This window comes from Nematostella vectensis, chromosome 7, assembly GCF_932526225.1.
Source record: "Nematostella vectensis chromosome 7, jaNemVect1.1, whole genome shotgun sequence".
Classification (NCBI taxonomy): Eukaryota; Metazoa; Cnidaria; class Anthozoa; order Actiniaria; family Edwardsiidae; genus Nematostella; species Nematostella vectensis.
In genome coordinates, this window is record NC_064040.1 from 12,668,965 (window position 1) to 12,690,926 (window position 21,962).

Below are 21,962 nucleotides of genomic sequence, written 5' to 3' on the forward strand. Positions count from 1 at the left end.
ATAGAAAACTGTTTTCGTTTCAGATTTATTATGATGAAGGCCGGCATCAGATCTTTAAAGGACAGAAGAGCCGAACTCTGCAAAGAGTTTATGAGAAGCTTACGTAGGGACAATCCATTACATCAGATTGCCTCGCCGAGAACCACAAAGCCACTACACCAATATAATTTAAGAGCAGATAGAAAGATCGTACCCACCCTTTGCAACACTAACAGGCTGGCGGACTTTGTCACTGTTAAATTTGTGGAATTTCTCAAAGTCATGTAATTATTTGTATTTTATGTAAGTTAGTATTTATATTCCGTGTGCACAGACACAGGGTATTTCAGATTAATCTGCAAGTGGTACAATAAACTATCTATCATAAAAAAAATATCTATCTATCTATCCATCCATCCATCCATCCATCCATCCATCCATCCATCCATCCATCCATCCATCCATCCATCCATCCATCCATCCATCCATCCATCCATCCATCCATCCATCCATCCATCCATCCATCCATCCATCCATCCATCCATCCATCCATCCATCCATCCATCCATCCATCCATCCATCCATCCATCCATCCATCCATCCATCCATCCATCCATCCATCCATCCATCCATCCATCCATCCATCCATCCATCCATCCATCCATCCATCCATCCATCCATCCATCCATCCATCCATCCATCCATCCATCCATCCATCCATCCATCCATCCATCCATCCATCCATCCATCCATCCATCCATCCATCCATCCATCCATCCATCCATCCATCCATCCATCCATCCATCCATCCATCCATCCATCCATCCATCCATCCATCCATCCATCCATCCATCCATCCATCCATCCATCCATCCATCCATCCATCCATCCATCCATCCATCCATCCATCCATCCATCCATCCATCCATCCATCCATCCATCCATCCATCCATCCATCCATCCATCCATCCATCCATCCATCCATCCATCCATCCATCCATCCATCCATCCATCCATCCATCCATCCATCCATCCATCCATCCATCCATCCATCCATCCATCCATCCATCCATCCATCCATCCATCCATCCATCCATCCATCCATCCATCCATCCATCCATCCATCCATCCATCCATCCATCCATCCATCCATCCATCCATCCATCCATCCATCCATCCATCCATCCATCCATCCATCCATCCATCCATCCATCCATCCATCCATCCATCCATCCATCCATCCATCCATCCATCCATCCATCCATCCATCCATCCATCCATCCATCCATCCATCCATCCATCCATCCATCCATCCATCCATCCATCCATCCATCCATCCATCCATCCATCTATCTAAAAAGCAAAGTTATGTTTTGAGGTTTATATAATATAAGTATCTTATTCTAAAAAAACCTATTGAGTCTGTACTGCTGAATCACATAGTAATGCCCTACTCATTTGAGCCCCCTCCCTTATGGTCCTGGGGAAGTCAGGGGTTAATGTGGGTTTTTTTAACCAGAATATATCAAGAGGGGTGGTGCTATTGACTGTTTTTGACTCTTAACTTGGAAACAAAATTTTTAAAAAGTCTAATCCAACACCCTTTCCTGGGACCATGTGTGTGGGGGTATCAAATGAATAAGAACTCCCTACTGTTATCTTTCAAGACATGGTTTTCAATTCTCATGTCTTCCAGTCTTTAGCATTCATCTTGGCCCTCAGGTAGTCCCTGGTTCATAAAAGAGTGACAGTTCTTTCAAAACAATCTTTTCATCAAGACATTTATAATCTGACTAATTTCCACAAATATTTGAAAAAAAAATTAATAAACACATGAGATGTAAGATGCAGACAATAACAATACATATTGGCAATAGGGGTTGAATTTTGTTTCATCATCATCCTCGGTAAGGAAAATCTCTCTTGTAAGCTTAAGTTGAAAAAGTTGCTGTATCTTCTAAGGATATGTACTTCCTTGGATTAAGAGCCCAGGATATAAAGACAAGAGCGGTCTTTTTTACCAGTATATGACAAATGCAACATGATATTGGTTAGCCTTTATGAAATATTTCAACAAAATCAAATACATAGATAGAACAATGAATGTCAAAACAAAAGGTGTTATGCTCAAATAATTTGATTACTAACTTAAGTACTCGCATTCTCAAAGCAAACAAAAAGGACAACAAAAAGCCCAATAACTGTCATATCCTCAATAGACAATACAAATCGTCGTCCGAAACTCACCTTGCATTGTTTTTGTCGCTTTCTTGTGGCTGTGTTCGCTTTTTAATGTGAACTATTACTTACTTAAATTTACTAGCTAAAACCAGACATATCCTTAATAAATCTTGGCGTGAATGAATGTTAGTAGATCTCCTCTAGTTGACTTTATCCTTAAGTCACAAAATTTGAGGCAAAAAGAAATGACAAGAACTTTAGCTCCGTGCTTGTATTTAGCCGCCATTACGGGGCCGAGTGAGGCCTGGGAGTTGCGCGGATGACTGACTGGCGAGTGACACCACCGGGTACCCGCGCAATGACCACAAAACCAAGTCGCGTAGTTATACCATATTTCTATACCTATGGAGCTCCGCGCTGGCTCCGCTAATATATTTCTATACGACTTGACTTGTTACGCGTACGTTTGCTAAGTAGTCAATAAAGCCTAGCTTACAGGTTCTTCGCCTTGAGAGCCCCAAGGAAGTGTGGAGTGTCCGTAGAGGACATTATGCTGTTCTTCGTGAGATTTGTCTTAGAATACACTGCCCCAGTTTTCGATAGCCTGCCATCCTATATATATTTCATAGAGCATGTTCAGCAACGGGCATTGCGCATTATAATCCCTAGTGCAGGACCTTAGACAGGGGGGGGGGGGATTCTGTAATTCGAAACACACCTACACTCGACTTGATAGTCCGCTCTAATTAAGAAACAATTGAGTACCACTACGAGCTAGGACCAGCTACCTAATAGTGAATGGTCCATTAAATACGTAAACGAACAAACCTCAACAGCCCCGCCCCCCTTCCCCGCTCTAAATTTTGGCTATACGGTTTTGTAGGTGTCACTTATGATGTCGCACTAGCCAGGCTAAATATCGAGACGCTTTCGTTACGCCAATGTCCCTAATTCCCTCTATCCTTCCCCATTCACATCCCAATTAAAAAATCATTATCATCGCCATCATAATCCCTCCTCCATCCTTCCTGGTAGATACAAAAAATCTACCAGAAAAAAATAACAAAACATGATGATAACGTGATGGGTTTATGAAGGTTTCTGTTGGTGTCGGAAGGTTTTTTTTCGTGGGTGTGTTTGTGCAGGATACTTATTTCGTGACCGGCCATGTTGATTTTTCTTTGCTTTCCCACTGCACGATTTTTTTTTCTTAAATTATGGGTAAGCTCGTTTATTTGTTTTTCTAGTAATCCTGCTCCTCCCTAAAAAGAATGGTCAGTCATTTAATAAAAGTAAAAAGGTAATAGTAATAGATAAAAGTATTGTGTGTGGAGAAGAAAAAGTAGGTGGAGCAATCTACTTACGGGGCCTTTTCAATCCTTAAATTGGCTTCTTGTATAAAAGAATGCAAAATCCTAAAATCATTTGATATTAGATGAGGTACATCTCTCAAATTGGAATAAAAACTATTAGCGAGACTATAAACAAAATCGAAAGATAATTAAATTGGCGGCAAAATGGTGATGGATAATGATCAGCTTGGTCAGTTTTGTCTGATTTTGTCTGCACCATATTTCATCTCATAATAGCAAATACAACCAGTCAACAGGAAAGCACAAACTGAGCACTGCACCGCTCATTGAAATATTCGTGTTAATAACAGTGCAAACATTCTACCCCTCAAGCGCCTTACAACTTGATTGCGACTAATGGCCCATGACGACAAAATAAGGCCTAGAAAATACGAGACATGGAACCATAATACGTACCACACCAACAGTCTCCTTTCATAGGTTGAGTACATAGATACCGTGGCATGGGAAACGGCACTATGAAGGTCGAAAATTTGAATAAAAGAATGAAAATTGATATATAAAACCCAAGGTACATTTATGATATGCAGGAATCTAACTAAGCGCATTCCCCGATGAAATGATAATTGGGCTCTAGACGTTTTTTAAAAACAACTTCAAGGACAAAGTCGAATCAAATTAGAAAAAAAGAAAACACGATATTTAGTATGGGATGCAATGTCCATTTTTTATTGTTTTATTGTTTATTATTTTGTTATTTATATTTTGGTTGTTGTTTTGAATGTTTAACAGCCTGGGGTTCGTAATTTATTGTGACGCATTAACACTTTCTTGTGTTCAATGAACCAGGCAAAAAAACATCGAACCACGTAAAACAAAATTCCTCCAAAGAGCCTCAAAACTCACGGCGTCAGAGACATGCTTCGGAAATAGTCTTAGTGCCTCTGTAAAGCGCCAAACATAGTAAAGTATTTAGGCGTTGGCATTATTCCAAAATGTACAATCGCACAAATTCCATTCAGCAAGTGCCGAATCGGGCATTCAGTCCATACGCTATTGATGGAATCTCAGATGAAGGACCTCCAACTCCATCTCGTGGAGTGACAAACCCGGCGTACGAGAACACCGAAGCAGACTTTACACATCATTATGAAGACCCTGGGAAACTGGCGAAGGAGTTGGCAAGGCGGACTGGCCCAAGGCAGAGAACAAACCAAGTTTACGAGCCTTCTTCGATCAAGAGGCCATTAGACAAAGCTGATGACGATGAGTATACGATCAATAGTGAATGGTGTCCCGGAAAGATCATTCTGGTTCTGATCTTAGGGGTGTCTTTGGTAGCCCTCGTGTTGGTGGTTATGATCGTGTTAGGAAAGCTTGGACCGAGCTGTTTGTGTGAGAATAACGGTAAGTCTGCTCTCAAGATTTCCGCATCGAAAGATTAACATCACTTATGACTCGCGTTATTAGTTGTATTAGGTTAAATGTTTTTCCAAATAAACAGGAAAAGTTGTCATAACTCTAATCATAGTATCTAGGGCCTCGAAAAATCCATTTTCCTTGTCAAGAAGTGCTTTAAATATATCGCTTGCATATCGTGAAGTATATAAAAGGTTCTTACTTTGACGCCGCGAAAGAATAAGATCATTTGAGCGAATTATCATTAACATTCAACTAACTGTTTTTAAATTCCACGAAAAAGGAGAACGGGACAAAAATCAACTTTCATGATATCATAAACGATTTAGTAGGGAGTGATAATTTTAGTAGGGAGTGACAATTTCCTTGTTGCTGGCATCTTGTTACGTAACACGTTTTTGTTTGTCGCTTCTTGCTATCAGGCTCCCTAGGCAAAACAGCTAAACTCTAAATGTTATTCGAAATTCAATGATACACAAAAATAAGAACGCAGGTTCATTTACTTTCAAAAAATTTAAAGAATGTCGATCAACCAATCCTAGCTGTTATTGCTTACAGTTGAAAATACAGAAGTTCATTTGCAAGAAAACTATAAAAATAACCATCCACGATTAGGTTAGATCCTTTATTGATATTTGATTGAAAGTTTTTCAGTTACTGCTTGAACTAGCCGATGGAAATACATTTGAGACGGAATTATGCGAGAGCATAAAATGTCGGCGTGATTGGCCTTCTTTAACTAAATTTTCGACTTTAAATATAATTGACGCGATTTCGTGTGTAGTTTCCATTGGTTGCTTGTTGCTAAAAAAAGTTAGACATTCAACCCTTATTACAGTTATTCTTGTCATTGATCCACACTTATTGCGTGGAGCAGTCCGTCTTAATACAGACGAAAAAAGTCAGTCGGAAAGAAAATTCTTGAACAATAATACTTTTACGTAGGCGTATTCAGTGTAGCAGTGCATTTCGAAATACAAAAAAGAATGTACATAAGCTTATATATGACAGATAAGCTTATATATTACAGATGCGCAGTATTTTGCGGGTCATAACTTTTTCGTTGCTATTTGCGAGATGTGTTTACTTTCGTTTTTTTTCGCCAGAGATGGGTGGATTTGCAAGGGAGTTTTACCCCAAATGGCCAAAATGCAGTGTGTGTGTTAAAAAGGGGCTTTTTTTACTTCTTGGAAATCTGGAGAACGTCTCTTATGGAAACTAGACCCTGCGCGCAGGGTTGACTAGGATACCTGAGGGATTAAATGTGCATCTGCAATTTGTTTGGGCCCCTGTGTTGTGACCTTTGAATATGATAAAAATGTATGTATAAACTTGAGTTTTATTGTAAATGCCATATCACAACACTGATTCGGGCAAGAAAGGTAAGAAGCATCATCTCTCCAGGTTGAGGGAGGGGGGTATCCATGAAAGTAGACAGGGTTATTGTCCTATTGTGTAAAATTCTACCATATACCATCCCTTAGGTATGTAGAGGGCACACACCAGCATAGAGAGAGAGAGAGAGAGAGAGAGAGAGAGAGAGAGAGAGAGAGAGAGAGAGAGAGAGAGAGAGAGAGAGAGAGAGAGAGAGAGAGAGAGAGAGAGAGAGAGAGAGAGAGAGAGAGAAAGGAAATCCACAGCGGAGTTAGCACTGAAATAAAATTTAGGAAAACTGGAAATGTGTTTGGAAATTGCTAAATCTTAAAAATTGCTTTGACCACCCACAATGTGCTATCACTTAGGTGTACATTTGCTGTTACACCCTATAATTGTTTCCTTTGTTAATGACATTGATCATTTCATTTATATATGTGCAAAGTAAACAACAATTTCTATTTATGCTTTCATATTGTTTAAACAAACAAATTTTGAAGTCAAATGAGAAAGCAATATAATTGTCAGACATGATTAATACACTCTTTTTTTTATAAGAACCTTTTTTATAAGAACGTCAAGCATGAGATTTCACAAAATTTTAAGAACATGCCGAGGCTCAGATATCAGAAAAATATTACTTTTTTAGTCCTGATGCGCATGCAGACGTTCTTTAAAAAAAGAATGTACATAAGCTTATATATTTTTTCAAGGATCAATATCAACAACACTAGAAAGACAACACAATTCTCTAGTTGTTTATTGAAATTGTTCCATAAAAATTTAATGACATTCAATGAGGGATAAAGTTATTTTGGGAAGTAAACAAAACTTATCTAAAGGAAGCATAAAAGCTCTAGCGGCCAAGTAGCTTATTCATAACACCATAGCGTTTTAAAATCAAAATTAAAACTAGTTTTCATAATTGACTCAGATAACTTTATTTAAATACCTTTGGTTCATTCTTTTATATTCAGATCACACAAGGTTAGGTATTGAAGCTGTCTGTAACTGACTTAAAGTAGTCAGCAAATGTTTCTTCTAGAGCTACGGTTCTATACGCGTTGCAAATGTAAAAACATAACGAAATATGGCGTAATCAATCCAATTGAGCACGACTTTCCACAATAACTTGATAGAAAGTAAAGCTATGGAGCAATAAAATCGCCAATTGGGGCTTGATTCAACACAAAAACATAAATCGTTGTGAAATTCTAAATTCCAAGATGGTGACTACTTAAGCTTGCCTTTTAGTGAATTGCGATGACGTCATAGGCAGATATACTTCGTGTAAGGGGTCTCGGTAAAATCATAGTGTGTACACTAAAGAACATATACACTCAGTGGCGAATGGGCTTTCAGGGCATTGCGCAACATTGCAGATTTCTCGGGACCACGAAAAAAAAAATACAGTTGCATTTTATGACTGGGCTACCACAGGTATCCCAGTAATTATTAACAATATCCACATTATTTTTCAGGGGACACAAACTCACAACTCGTTAGAACAGGTGAATCGATTTCCTTGGAACCTCTGGTCAGAGATATCGAGACGCTGAAAAAGAACTTGACACAGACTGAGGCTATGTTGGTACGCGCAGGCGCGTTAGTAACCATTGATACCGTTCTTACTTGAATAAACGCCGCGGCGCTAGCAATTGCGTTAAGCGGTGATCTGTTTTTAGACTATTTAAATGTCTATATGACAGGACATGGCCTGTTCGAGATTCTAGCGCTAGCGGCTAAGATTTGTTACAAGTATCGGAACAAATGAAACAGCACACTTTTTAGATAAGGGTATAGTTTTGTAAAAGCTATATGTGGACGAAAAGACGCCAGTTGTGGTTGAACTGGGTGTGAACGAACAGCCACAAGGGACTATGTTTGCAAAAGCATTTATCAAAAGAAAAGGAAAAACAGCAATGCAACAACAAGGACAACAACAGCCTCTATAATACCATCCATGAAGATACGATAATTTTCATTAAGTGTACCCCAAACCCCTTCGACTTTTATCGAGTGAAAAACACAAAAGGCGATGTCTAAGCTATTTTTTTAAACAGCTTAAAAAACAACATAATAACAATAATATATAATAATAACAACATCAATGAAGATACGATAATTTTTCATTTAGTGTACCCCTAAGACTTTTATCGAGTGAACTTCACTTCATTACAAGGAGTTGATCTAGAAATTCACCTGACTACATCCTAGCGAAAGAAAGCTTTTTAAACTTAATGCCTTGCTCGCCACAGGTTTCAATGGTGGAACAGAACACGGCGTCTTTGAGGGACGAATTAAGGAAGCTTCAGGGCAATATGAGCGATGACGGGCTAAATACACTCCAGGCTGCACTCGATTCCTTGGCAGTGAGAGTGAACGTCACTACAAATACAACCAACGTCCTCTTTATTCAGGTGAGACTTACAAGATCAAGATCGAATGATGCGGTTAAAGAGTCTCTGATAGCCGCCATTGCATCCTCAGCAAACTACCAAGTACTGAAGAAAAAAAAACGAGGAAGAGGGAAAAAAAAAACAAACAAAATACAATAAAAAAACGAAGAAGAGGGAAAAAATACAAACAATAAAAAAACGAAGGAAAGGGGAAAATAAGAAGAAAAAAATCTCTATCTCTATCGGATAACTTTAGAAAGCTTATGCGATAATTTTTATTGCGTTTGGTAACTGAAATATAGAAATCTTTGTTCTAGATGATCATTTAGATGTTGAAAGTCATGTTGAATAACTTAAAGCAAAGAAATCTTTGAAAGAGGCTCTTAAAAATAAACTAGTTGGTGTCTGGCTTAGATGGGGCTTCAAAGCAAGTTTCACAGATTGCAAGGTGTAGCGAACCGCCTATCCGGGAGATCCCTTTTTATGGCTTTTATCGTTGTCTTTCTAACGAATGTCGATAAACCACTCCTTTGTTATTGGTTATAATTGAAAATACAACAGCTTTTTCGCAAAATGACTTCAACATAACAATCTAGGAATGATATCTGATACGTTATTGACGATATTTAATTCAAAATACATTGGTCATTTGCATGAATTAACCGAGGGAAATTGATTCTTTGCGCGAAACGGCATTCAGCGGAAGCATAAATGGCAGCGTGATTGGTCTTCTGTCATGCTAGATTTGTATAAAGCGATCATATCATGGACTAAACTAACTTTCTACCCTTGTTTACTGTTTTCAGTTGAGTACAACTGATGCGGCCATACGTGGTACCCTATCACAAATCAACAGTTCATTATCAGAAAAGGTGAGAAGACCGTATCAAGAATCCAGCCGAAATCAGGTCTGCCTAGCAAGCGCAAGAGATTTGGAGAAATTAGTGAAAACAGACCGCGCGCGCCTGGGGAGGACAATCCAGCCCACTCTACCCATTACGCTAACTGCGAAGGCCTTTCGCTGACATCAACCGGACAACCTATTGGATATTATTTGAGAACAAAAGTGTTGTCGCAACATTTATGTCATGAAATGACCAAAACAGGCTGACGTAAATAACACAAGTTCCATCCACTTTCAAAAAAAAAAAAACACCAATAGTCAAACTAAAAAAAAGGAAATATTCTCCATCCCAATTTACGCCAGCCAAGGCCCTTAGAAACTCTAACTATATCGCCACAGCGGCGACTGCTTCGAGTCTATGTCGCTAAGTGGTCAAATATTGTATAGTTAAGTATCTGAAACCACTCTATTTTTACAAAAATATCAGTTGAAAAACACTGCTTGGCGGGTCGAACTTATATGGCTTTAAAATATATTGGTGGATGGGCTTAATCTCCCCAGTGCCTATCTTATTTGATCTTAGAAACATCCACCTTCTCTTTTCCAAGGTAGCGGCTATCGCCAAGATGGAAGGTCCACAAGGACCGCGAGGGTTTAATGGTAGCGAAGGCCCAGTAGGTCCAAAAGGGCTCAAGGGCGACCCAGGACTTAAAGGCGACAAAGGTGACACCGGTGCTAATGGTACGGCAGGTGCTCCAGGGGTGAAAGGTGATAAAGGTGACACTGGCGCCAGCGGAGCTAAGGGAGAAGCGGGTGTCAAGGGTGACAAGGGTGATCAAGGCGTCATGGGCGCTAAAGGTGATCAAGGGATACAAGGTTTTAATGGAACAAAAGGAGAAAAAGGAGTCGGCGACCTGTCGGCGTGCGAGTTCAAGATTGCAACCATCTCATCATCTCCCGGGGTATCCGGGCAATCCTCCGTAACAGTAAAAGAAGAATCGGTATGTATATATATTTATTTCATGATTGACATGGTTTCCATTGTTTTCTGTGGGGCTTTATTTCACGTACAAACCTCATTAATAGCCAAGTAGCTAAGAGCCCGGGGAGGGTTTTGATATTCAGCAGGGAAGAGCGGGGCTGATGAATTCAATTGACTTACTCATTATAAATGCAAGGGATGTGTATAGTAGATACATCCCGGGGAAGCTTGTATACATCCCGTGCATTTATAATGAGCAATCAAATCAATTCACTACCTGCACTCTTCCATGCTGAATATCAAAACCCAACCATATGGCTGGCACTTAACTTTACACTTTTCTATCTATTGGACCATAAATATAACAAACTTCAAATTTTCAAAATTCTTATTTTAGGGGTTTATTGCCACTTTCGCCCTCGCTCTTTATGACTTTATCAACCTTACAAACATCCTCTCTCATTACTTCATCAACCCTACAATCGAACACCTTTGATACTATCGAAACTTACGAAACTATCCGAACCTGCCACCGCTCTGGTTCTAATTACTCTCTTCTGCCCACTCTGGCCAGATAGGAAAAGCCAGCACCGTGTTGGTTTTCGTGTTATCCGGAATCCTGTCGGCCTTTCTCTTCTCAACTTCTTCACTTAGAATCGTCCTCGTAATATTATGGCTTGTTGTTCCAGGGATCTTTCGACAAGACCGAAATCCGTAGGAAACTAATCGGCTTGCGAAAACGTATTCTCTGTCAGTTCGGACATGTCTTCCTCGCTCCCCATCTCAGAAAAATCGAGCGTTATGCAAACTAAAGGGTGCAACAAATCCCATTCAAACGCTCCTTAACCTATTTCAATATATGTTGTCAGCCAATATGACAAATGGCAAATGACAATTCTGCTATCGAAAAATAACCATACCAATTCCCACTTTCAGCAAAATTTGCGATTAGTAACTACTTACTAACCGAGAGTGAGGTCATGCCGGGAAATATCAAACTGGAGAAAACAAATCAACTTTCGCTTCTGCGCGAATATCGACTAGTTTATCGATCGATTTCAAAAAGGCGGGAAAACAAGAAACACTCGCGCGCTGCCAAATTAAAAATGTAAATAAGGGAAAAGATTTAACAACATTATAACTAAGACAACAACATACTTAACAGACCATGGAGTGAAAAGATAGAAATATGTTGTTTTAGTAGCCCTTCAGATGTAAAAAGAAGAATGGACATCGGAGCACCGTTCATCGTTGATTTCGACTCTGTATCACCCGTGATTTGGTAATTGGACGACTTATCGGGCTATTTTCTTCCTATTTGCACCTTTTGGAAGCAACAGGTTTTATATATAGGTGAAGTTGATCCAAATAATAACACAGAAAGCTCAGATGTTTGTCTTCAATGCATGAATGGACTGTTTAGTTCGAAAACTCCACGGTATGTAGAGAACAAACTTCTGTCAGAAGTTTGAAAAGAAAGGCCAATCGCTTTGTGCTGCTTTATGACTTGTTGAAAATATTGAATTTAAAAATGAAAAAATTAAAAAAAACATGTGGTATTTATCTTAAAGAGCCTTTTTGGGTCTTTACACCCCTTGTTATTTATTCATTTGCTTGTTTGTCCGCTATAAACTTTGTATTTCTTGGCTATCGGTGGCGCTCGCCGGCTCGTCATTTGTTTTTCTTCTTGTCAAAATTTTCCTCTTCAGTCTCTTCAGGATAATAAAACCCCGACTCACTCCAAGTGCTTGTCCTCTCCCATTATCAACTTTTAGACCAGTTTGTTTCTTGTTTTTTTGGTGGCTTTGATTTTTTGGTCGATTTTGTTTCAGCGAAATTCTTGCAACCGAACAAAACAGCACATAAAAGCTCACAAAATTGAAGGTGGAAAAAAATTGCAAAAAACAGAAGATTGTTAAAAATTTTCGTAGGGCAATACGAAAATTCGTAATGCCCTCAGAGACGGGCAATACGGTAATGTCACGACTACCAATTAGCCAATCACATCGCGCGCACTATCGTAGCCATATAATAATTAGTTCTTACAAATAATTATACCCAAAGCAGCGATTCTTAGAAATTCGATCCTTAGAACTTAAAAGTCTTAGAACTGACATTTCATTTGCCTTTCGCCATTTGCAATGACATCGTTTATTGAAATAAGTGTATTTAGGGACCGATCATTGTATAACAGGGAGGAAGAGCTGGTAAAAGAGGTTTTAATACCATGTTTTGTTCCCCACTTTTGTTATTCCATCATATTTCTCTTTTTGGGAGCTTTGACAGAAGAGATCACCCCATCGCCTAAATTCCATGCATTTTCCTATGTATAATGAGTACATCGTATCAACCTCCAGCCTTCCATTATTTGTCTGTCACAGCGGCGTAGCCAGGATTTTTAATAGAAGGGGGCCCAAAAGGCTCTTTCAAGGCATTTTCTCCTGTATTTTAGATAATGTCTCATACATTTACTGTATTTTTGGCTGCTAAAACGGGGGGGGCCTGGGCCACCCCCCTGGCTACGCCCCTGCGTCATATGATCATAGTCTCATCGGAAGTGATTGTACCTCTGTCTATGGCTTTGACTCAAAGTTTAATTATAGAAAAAATCGTTTTTGGTTTCTCTTTAATCAATACAGGACAAGAGGATCTTTGTTGCTGGCTGCAGCAGTAACAGGGCTGATGTCGTCCAACAGGGTCCAAAGCAAACATCTGATGGGTTGAATGTCTTCGTGTGCGTGTGTTATGGAGATGCTGAAGGATACTCTAGCAGAACTGGAAATCTCGAATGCCACATCGCCTACACAGAATGCCCACGAACAACGCCATAAGGATGACACAGACATTTGTTATGCATCCACTAAGTGCTGTTGGTAGCCCCACTTATTTTATTGATTAAATTCAGCTGACATACTTCCATTGAATATGCCATTCCAGCTATAAGTTTGCGCGCGCATAACCATAGAAACCTACCTCAACTACCAGAATGCAGCGCGCGCTTTTTTAAGCTTACATCAAACGAAGCGCGCGCTGCATGCCGGTAGTTGAGGTACGTTCCCATGGTGAGTTCGCGCGCATGCTTTAAACTGGAATGGCCTATTTTAAGGCCCTTCGACAATTGCAGGCGCGAAACCAGGATCGGCTGAGGAGACCTGCGCCGTCAAAGGTATTATAAGGAAAAAGCACAGTATGTGAATATACCTTTATAAGGAATGACCCTTTTTGGTCGCATAGGGGGGATACGCGAGAAACCCACCCTGTATATGTGCCTGAATTATTTTACGTTTTTTGTGACATGAAAGTATACGATCACTAACTTTGCACAACACTATCACATACCATCATAATAAGTGTAGCTTCTTTATAAAAGTGCGTAAATGTATAGTCAATGTTAGTCAATACTCAAGAATATAAAATAATAATCAAGAATATAAAATAATAAATAAAATTGTTTATAAGTTTTTATTGATTCTCAAATGAAAAAACTCCTACCAGACGATAGAATTTTTGAGTGATACCGAACTATACCCGCTGCTACGGAACTACTACCACTATCTGCAAACAAAAAACAGCATATAAATCAATAAAATTTGAAAATGTGTAGTCTTTTCTGTGCATATCATATGCATAAGTGAATTTGTAGTCGTCTGAGAAAAAAACAACATGAGCATTGGGCCCCCCTCAAAAAAAGAAAATACAATAATACAATCTTAATATGAAGTGATACGGACCCGCTTATCGTAATGTACCTACCTATATAAAGTAAATTCTTTCTTGTTTTCACAACACAAGATTTATTCCACACGAGTTTACCCGGCTATTATTTCACTGCAAAAATGGTCATACAACACAATTTAAGGGATTCACAGTAAATACATATATGTATAAATAAACAAGTATACTTACATTCAGGGTGCCAAATCCAAAGGAATTACAGCAATTCAACGACAAATAATTCTATAATTTTAAAAAAATACTCCGACTTCTAAAAACAAACTCATTTCTCGTTCCCCGTCCGCTGCTGGGCGCCCCTAGGTAGAGAAGGGGCCACAGGCATACCGCGCAGGAAAACGTCACAACATCCCGCCCCCAATGAACGACCCGGGGGCGCGTTCATAACCATGCTCGAAGATCCAGCGTACTTTGCGGGCGCTCTCAAGGGTCACTGCCGCAGAAGAGCCACTGAAAAAATTTCCTAGTAAGACTAGTTCTGTGGGCGTGACTCGTAGGAAGCTTAACCCTATTCAGACTGGGCTATTGGGCTGTCTGTGACTGGGGGGCGTATTTCATAATCCGCTTAAGCGATGACCATCAAACTTACAGACAATGATCACCAGCATGCAAAGAATCGTCACGCCCTATTTTGGGTGTGGTCGAGTCAATAATGGCGTCAGAATGACGTCATAAATACGATGTCTAGATATTCTTTCGAATATTACCTAAATTATTAGATATCGGGTTGAAATCATTTAATATGTAGAAATCAATCTTTTAACGGCCTTACAATGCAAAAAGGCCATGAAAACGTTTATAATCATTTTTTTTGGAATAATTACCGCCTTCTTGGGTCCGCCATCTTGGATCCTTTTTTTTATTTGCAAAAGAAAAAAAAATATGTAATTATTACAAAAAAGTATTTGCATGCTTGTATTACTGCTCATAGTAATGATAAATGCACAATATTAGCGTTTAAAGTGTCATCTAGAAAATCTAGTGACATTTTTAGGCCTGGATCAGTATTTTCATGTTACGGACCCCCCCCAGCTGGTAAAAAAAATTTGAGAGAGCAAATTTACCCACCCCTCCCCCCCAAATATCCAAAGTAAAAAAAATTCTACGCTGTTGTGAAAAATATATGAAAAAAAAAAAACACTACTTTTCGGTTTTTGGGAAACCTATGTGTGAAAAAACGGTTGCTATGGTAATATGGAGCGTCACCTCGACATGTCAATGGCATCAAAACGTCCGCAGATAGATTTTAGGAAAAGTCACCAAGTTTTAGCCTCTTAGCTGCTATGGTTCAGAAGTTATAGCAATTTTCCCTGAGGGGGCTTAAAGAGCCCCCCCCCCCCTCCCAGTCTGAATAGGGTTAAGCCAATTTTAAAACTGACAACCGATGAAATCAAAATTATTCTGACGGAATTAAGTACAGTTAATTTTTTCGAGATACCAAAATGAAATGTCAGAAATATGCTCCTTTTCGGTCTTAGCAACAGAGAAGGCGTCGAGTAAGTCGTTTGACAAGGTTATCAGGTCAGTTAAGGGTCGACCAGCAATGGCGTCGTCTTACGGGGCCAGAAGCTACGAGCATCTTGGAATGAGGCGCGCGAGAACTTTGTAGGCCCCTATGAATGATTTCAAAGTGCTTTCTGAGGTGGAGAGCATTGGGAAAGTGCTGCGACGCGATGTGGGCATGCGGTTAGGGTTCCTGGGACCACACCCAGTCCAAGATGGTTGTGGACTTGGGGTTAACGCTTGTCTTGGACGCTGAGAGGAAGGCCGTTTTTCTGTAAGGACTGTTTGCCAGTTGTGGAGCTTGGAGAGTTTCCGCCGCAGTATAAGTCGTCAGAAAGCTTAGCAACCACGCCATCAAGCAGGAGATCACAAATAACTCGGGCCGGTCTCGGATCCGGGCATCCCGATTACTGAACGGGTGTAAACTCGGGTGCCACGGAAGGCCGTAGCTACTCCTCAAAGCAAATATATCTCCCCCCGCCCTACACCGGACCTATCAAAACCACTTAATAAAATCTTACGCAACCGCGCCCTAATGGGAGCCGTCAAGTCGGCTAATCACGAAGCGACCTCAGGTAAACAAGAAATGGGAAAATCCGTGACGGCTCCCTTTAGGGCCACGCTATGAATCTGCCTTTTAGAACGCATTACATCAACAAAACAATATTTTGCGGCTATCTGAGCCTCGGTATGTTTTTATTACTAAAATATCAGGCAGGGCGTTCTAATGATTTTTGTTATATAAAAAAGAGTATGCAAGAGTTATATATACATGAGCTACTCTGGTTATGCTTAATCGAAGACGAGTCCATCAGTTATTTTTTGCTCTAACTGATGTAAACTCTGACTGGGTTCAGTCTCCGGTCGCGTGTCATGCCGGTTCAGTAAGCGTGGAATGCACTTCTAGAATCTCCCGCCTGAATGAGCTTGTTTTGAACAGCAAATGCTATTCATACACAAATCGCATGGATAGAAGAAGAGAGCTATACACACATGCGTTCACGTTTAAGGCTCTCGCGTTATCAATACAAAACAGCAGCGATTATACAAAATTATCGGAATGGAAGATGGAAAAGCGAAAACGAATCCAGCTTATCAGGAGGAGGATTTCATTGATATGAACGACCTTGAGAAAGTGCTGTCGGACTACACTCGGTCGTACTACGATGCCGATCCGATTCATGCAAGTTTTCAAAGAAAGTCACCCACTAAAGTCGCATCTTCGCCTGAAAAGGAAGAAAATAATGATTTGAGTGAAAATAAGTCTTTGAGTGATCACCAAGAAACACAAGAGCAAAAGTGGCATCGAAATGCCAGTCATAACAGCACGTCATGGCAGAACATAAACATCCACGAGTCATTAGCAAAGGAATTAGCGCGGGATGAGATGCAATCGAATGAGAGGAGGAGGGCGCAAGCGAACAGTGAACAGAAGACGGATCCGGTAACCATGTCACGCCAAGATAGGACGCACCAAGTCCACACAAAGCATGTTCTAATAACAGCTAGTGGTTTGGTTATCATAGTGTTAGCAATGTTGTTGACTGTTATTGTGCTTATTCTAGAGGGTGTACTGAGGCCTTAGTACATAGCAATGGTGCTGGATACCGTGTCAGTATGCGGTCACATGGGTACAAATGCCACACTCTACAGGCCCGTAGCCAGGGGGGGGGGGGGGGTGGAGTTTCGGAAGAAATTCCCCCCCCCCCCCCCACCCACACACACTCGACTGAAAAATACGCTCTAACAACTGCGATCTAGGACGAGCTACCCAAGAAAAAATGGTCCGCCAAATGGATAAACGAAACATTCACAGGTAGCTCTATAACCCAAACCCAACCTCACTATTAAAAAGAAACCTCGATATTGTGGCCATACAGGAACAAACCCAACCTCACTATTAAAAAGAAACCTCGATATTGTGCCCCCCCCCCTTTCTGCTATCCCTTAGGGGTGTTCAAAATTTTCTATCTTCTGCTGTCCCTTAGGAGGTGTTTAAAATTTTCCCTCTTCTGTTATATCTTAAAAGGTGTTTAGAATTTGCCTCTTCTGCTATACCTCACGCGGGGCCTCACCCGCCTGGACTATCACATCATGATAGCAACTGGATATAAATGCAATCAGAACATAGTCTCCTTCGCAGCCCCCAGCGGTCGGAGTCACACAACGCTCCCCGCCCTTAGGGGCTGCTCAGATTCGAACAACATTCCTTTCCCATTGTCTGTACATCAAGATGATTTTCAAACGGCTAATCCAATAAAATGCCTCTCCATTGTACAATTAAGCCAATAAAAAATACAATTGAACTGTCATTTTGTTTTAGCGGGTAATCATACTCAGCTGAGAAACAAAATATATATATTCGGAAAATCTTCCCTTAACCTGGGCAAAATGATCCAACTGTGTCTCGTTGACTTTGAAAGTTTAGAGAATCGAAAAGACTTGTTCAAGACCAGCGGTCGGAGTCACACAACGCTCCCCGCCCGTAGGGGCTGCTCAGATTCGAACTTGAAAAGTTTGTTTGTAAACCATGCTATCGTACTCGGCAAAGTTTCAAAGAGCAAAAGATAATTTTCAGTCTGTACAAAAAGCAATCAAAAGTGCATTCAAACGAGAAAAACCGAGAATCAAGCGTCTGCTTAGCGCTGCAGGCGATGGGAAAACACCAAAAGCTTCGAAAGTGTTGCAATTTCCCGTCGCAACGCCATGTACTACTTGCGCTTCTTTCTCCCATGATGACTTCGAGAATGATTTAGGATGCTGGACCCAACAAGGCTCCCTATAAAGGGTTTCTTTCCCCCAATTTAACAGAATCTTATCAACAAGTGCAAAAGTTTGGTCTTGTGTTTCGTACATTCCCGCATCTCACAGGGTTTACTAGCACTAAACAAACAAGTGTTGGTTCTCACGCTTCTTCTTTGAATGATAATACACGGATCGTGATTGGTTTGCTTGCCATGGCGAGAACGGTTCTCGAAATATGGTGCCCAAAATTTGATTGGCTAAAAGCGGCGAAGGAATGTAGTTCAAATCTGAGCAGCCCCTACGGGCAGGGAGCGCTGTGTGAGACTCCGACCGCTGGGGGCTGCGAAGGAGACTAATCAGAACACAGATGTGCTCAATAATGCAGTCTCTTCTCTTCTCAAGTAAAGTAGTGCCATCAAAGATCCCAGTATCACTTTGTACCTCTCGTTACACTTGTTCTTGCTTTTTTATGTTTCTGGAGTTTGCGTCCCTCGGAGTGTCTTGAGAAGTAAGGCCACAGGGGGTTCGAGCGCATCCCCTCTCCTAGCTGCCAAAAAGTGGGCCATTTTTAATTAAGGAATCTTTAGATACTATACTATCCATATGATACCCCCTCCCCCCTCGCACCCCCCTACCCCCCACCGTCCAATCCTTGGTACGCGCCTGGATCTTAATCAAATAAATGCATATCAGCCAATTCGGTTGTCCTATGTTTATTTGCGAACATTTGCATTTGTAACGGTACATGAAAAGAACGTCGTCTGAACTAGGCCTTAAGGTCCGGTCTCTGTCACACTCTCTAGGAATGCGTGACTATTTTCTCTAGCCCTAGCTATTTTCTCTAGCTCGCATACGAAATCCCAAAATCCTAAAAAAAGCTGGTAACCATTCTATCTTGAATCATTGTTTTCACCCCCTATAGTCTCATGCAAATATAATAAAATATAGATGCTGATAGCGAAACTTGTTTTGGAGTGAACTGTGTTTCATATTCATTTTCAAGTCAAGGAAGTCAAGCGAATAGCGTGTAATTTATGAACGAACTAATATCCATCGAGTGTTGCATGCAGCTAAAGACCTTGTGATTCGGAAGCATTTTCCTTTCTTATTGATCTACTAAAGAGAAGTCCTTCAGGGGCATTTTCATTTCTTATCTTGAAGAAAGGGGTTCGATACAAAATACACGCCGGGCACAAAGGGTCCTAAAATCGGCAATGTTCGCCTGTACTTTTCATCAGCGGATGCGCGCGTGAGTCTGGCGGGGTTTTCAAAATGGTCGTGAAGAAGTGCTCGCTCTTGTCCTTGATGACAGTGATCCTGAATATAACGAGGATTATGACAACCCTACGACAACGAAGACTGGCAAAACTTCTCGGCGGTTTTGCTTGTCCATTTTTTTTTATTTCCAAGGACAAGAAGGAAGAAGTTCTGCACTTTTTTTCGATCCGTTAATTTAAGGTGTTTTGCGTTACTTTGTCCGGCTTCACATCAGAAGAGGTGATTGGATTTTTCAAAAGCCAGCTTAAAGGAATGAAGACCGGGCATAAGGTGTCCCTTTTTGTCTCCGAAAACAAGGAGCTGAGACTAGCGTACAATACTCGCCGATCGCAGGTTGTTCTTTCATTATGGAGAATGGAACACTTGTGGAATTCCACAACACAAAAACTGACATTCTCGTTTTTACTGTTTTCTAACCTCTTTCCAAGGAACACTTCTATTCAAGGAACACCTCTATTCAAATGACACCTCTATTCAAGGGACACCTCTATTAAAGGGACACCTCTATTCAAGGGACACCTCTATACAAGGGACACCTCTATTCAAGAGACACCTCTATACAAGGAACACCTCTATTCAAATGACACCTCTATTCAAGGGACACCTCTATTCAAGGGAAACCTCTATTCAAAGGAAGCCTCTATTCAAGGGACACCTCTATTCAAGGGACACCTCTATTCAAGGGACACCTCTATTCAAAGGAAACCTCTATTCAAGGGACACCTTTATTCAAGGAACACCTGTATACAAGGGACACCTCTATTCAAGGGACACCTCTATTCAAGAGACACCTCTATTCAAAGTAAACCTCTATGCAATTGACACCTCTATTCAAAGAATACATCTATTCAATGGCATATCTCTCCTTAACTCAAGGAATACTTTTGTTTTATGGACAACTTTATTCAATGAACATCTCTATTCAAGTTACACCTCTATTCGAAGGGCACCTCTATCCAGGCAGACAATGCATTATTTTTAGTAAGATGAGATTCCTGACGAAAAATTCAAGATAGAACCTCTATGATGGACAACTTTATTCAATGGACATCTCTATTCAAGGGACACTTCTATTCAAAGGGCACCTCTATTTTATGGACATTCTATTCTTAGTGACACCTCTATCAAGGGACACATCTACCAACAAGAGACACCTCTATTCAAGGGACAACTCTAGTGAGGGACTCCTACTTTAAGTATATCTATATTAATAGAAAATATCTGGCAGAAGTATGAAATTGCAAGATTTATTTCAGAAATATAGGTTACAAAATATATAACAATTCAATAAATATTGTAAATATATATATATATATATATATTTATAAATTGATATGATAATCTTATATTATTTATTATCTTATGAATAAAGAATTTATTAAATGGTCTCTATTACCATAAAAGGCATGAGCACTTCTAAATATGAAGTAAGATTATATAAATATTTTTCAAATAAATTTGTACTTTTTTGCTAAATCCTTAATTGCTTTAAGCAATGAATGTCAAAAAACTGTTGTGTGGCAGAATAAATATTGGCAAGAATTAATAGTTATGGATATATCAGAATGTATATAAATATATCAGCATTACAGTATTATGCCTCAGAATTCAAATATTACATAACTATTTTTTCAGATAGTATAGATCACTTTGTACAGTATATACAAAAAAATATGTGTGAACATTTGCAACATTTTGTTGCATGGGATTTTGAAAACCTCAATAAAGAATAATTTACCAATATATTAAAGTATTTTAATTTTAGTACCATAGACGAATGTTGTTTATTTCTTCCCTGATTCTAGTATATACATTACATATTTACTAAGGGATATACAATTCCAGTTTCCTTAAATTTCTTATGAACCTGCATTAGGTAGCCACTTTATTTTATGCTGAAAGCAGATCAATCACACTTTTTATGTAAGAACACAATACAGTAAATGCTCTGCCAACATGCACTCTTGTGAGTGGACAGCTTTACTTCCGAACAACTTTTCTAAACCCAGATTTTGCATCATTGAAATACTGTGTTCAAGTTTATCATAGACCTCACTGCATCACAATAACAATGTTCTTATTCATAAAAAAAGAGTTGCTGATGATTTGAAATAATATATTGATCAAATGTATTCCAAAATTAACATACAAATATGTCTTTTTTTTTATTTGCTGTAATTTGTAATTGCATAACATAAGAGATCTGCATTTAG

At 39.8% G+C, this 21,962-nt stretch overlaps 1 protein-coding gene and 1 long non-coding RNA gene across 4 annotated transcripts; one reads left to right on the forward strand and one right to left on the reverse strand.

The window, feature by feature from the left end:
* The first annotated feature begins 4,300 nt into the window (after positions 1–4,300).
* LOC5505039 (collectin-12) lies at positions 4,301–13,954 on the forward strand. Of its 3 annotated transcripts, none has more exons than XM_048730726.1 (7): positions 4,301–4,880; positions 7,748–7,857; positions 8,525–8,686; positions 9,472–9,537; positions 10,118–10,510; positions 13,131–13,206; positions 13,616–13,954. In XM_048730726.1, the coding sequence occupies exons 1-7, from the start codon at positions 4,469–4,471 to the stop codon at positions 13,684–13,686; spliced, it is 1,290 nt and encodes a 429-aa protein (XP_048586683.1). In that variant the 5' UTR covers positions 4,301–4,468; the 3' UTR covers positions 13,687–13,954. The 3 variants fall into 3 exon arrangements, with proteins under 3 accessions (XP_048586683.1, XP_001625903.3, XP_048586682.1); XM_001625853.3 differs by having other exon boundaries at positions 4,301–4,380; positions 4,412–4,880; positions 13,131–13,954; XM_048730725.1 differs by having other exon boundaries at positions 13,131–13,954.
* A 2,438-nt stretch (positions 13,955–16,392) lies between these two features.
* LOC125568424 lies at positions 16,393–19,066 on the reverse strand. The gene is made up of 2 exons (XR_007312355.1): positions 18,913–19,066; positions 16,393–16,952 (listed from the first exon to the last, which is right to left on the reverse strand). It is a non-coding gene; the product is annotated as an uncharacterized LOC125568424 (long non-coding RNA).
* Between the last annotated feature and the right edge of the window lie 2,896 nt (positions 19,067–21,962).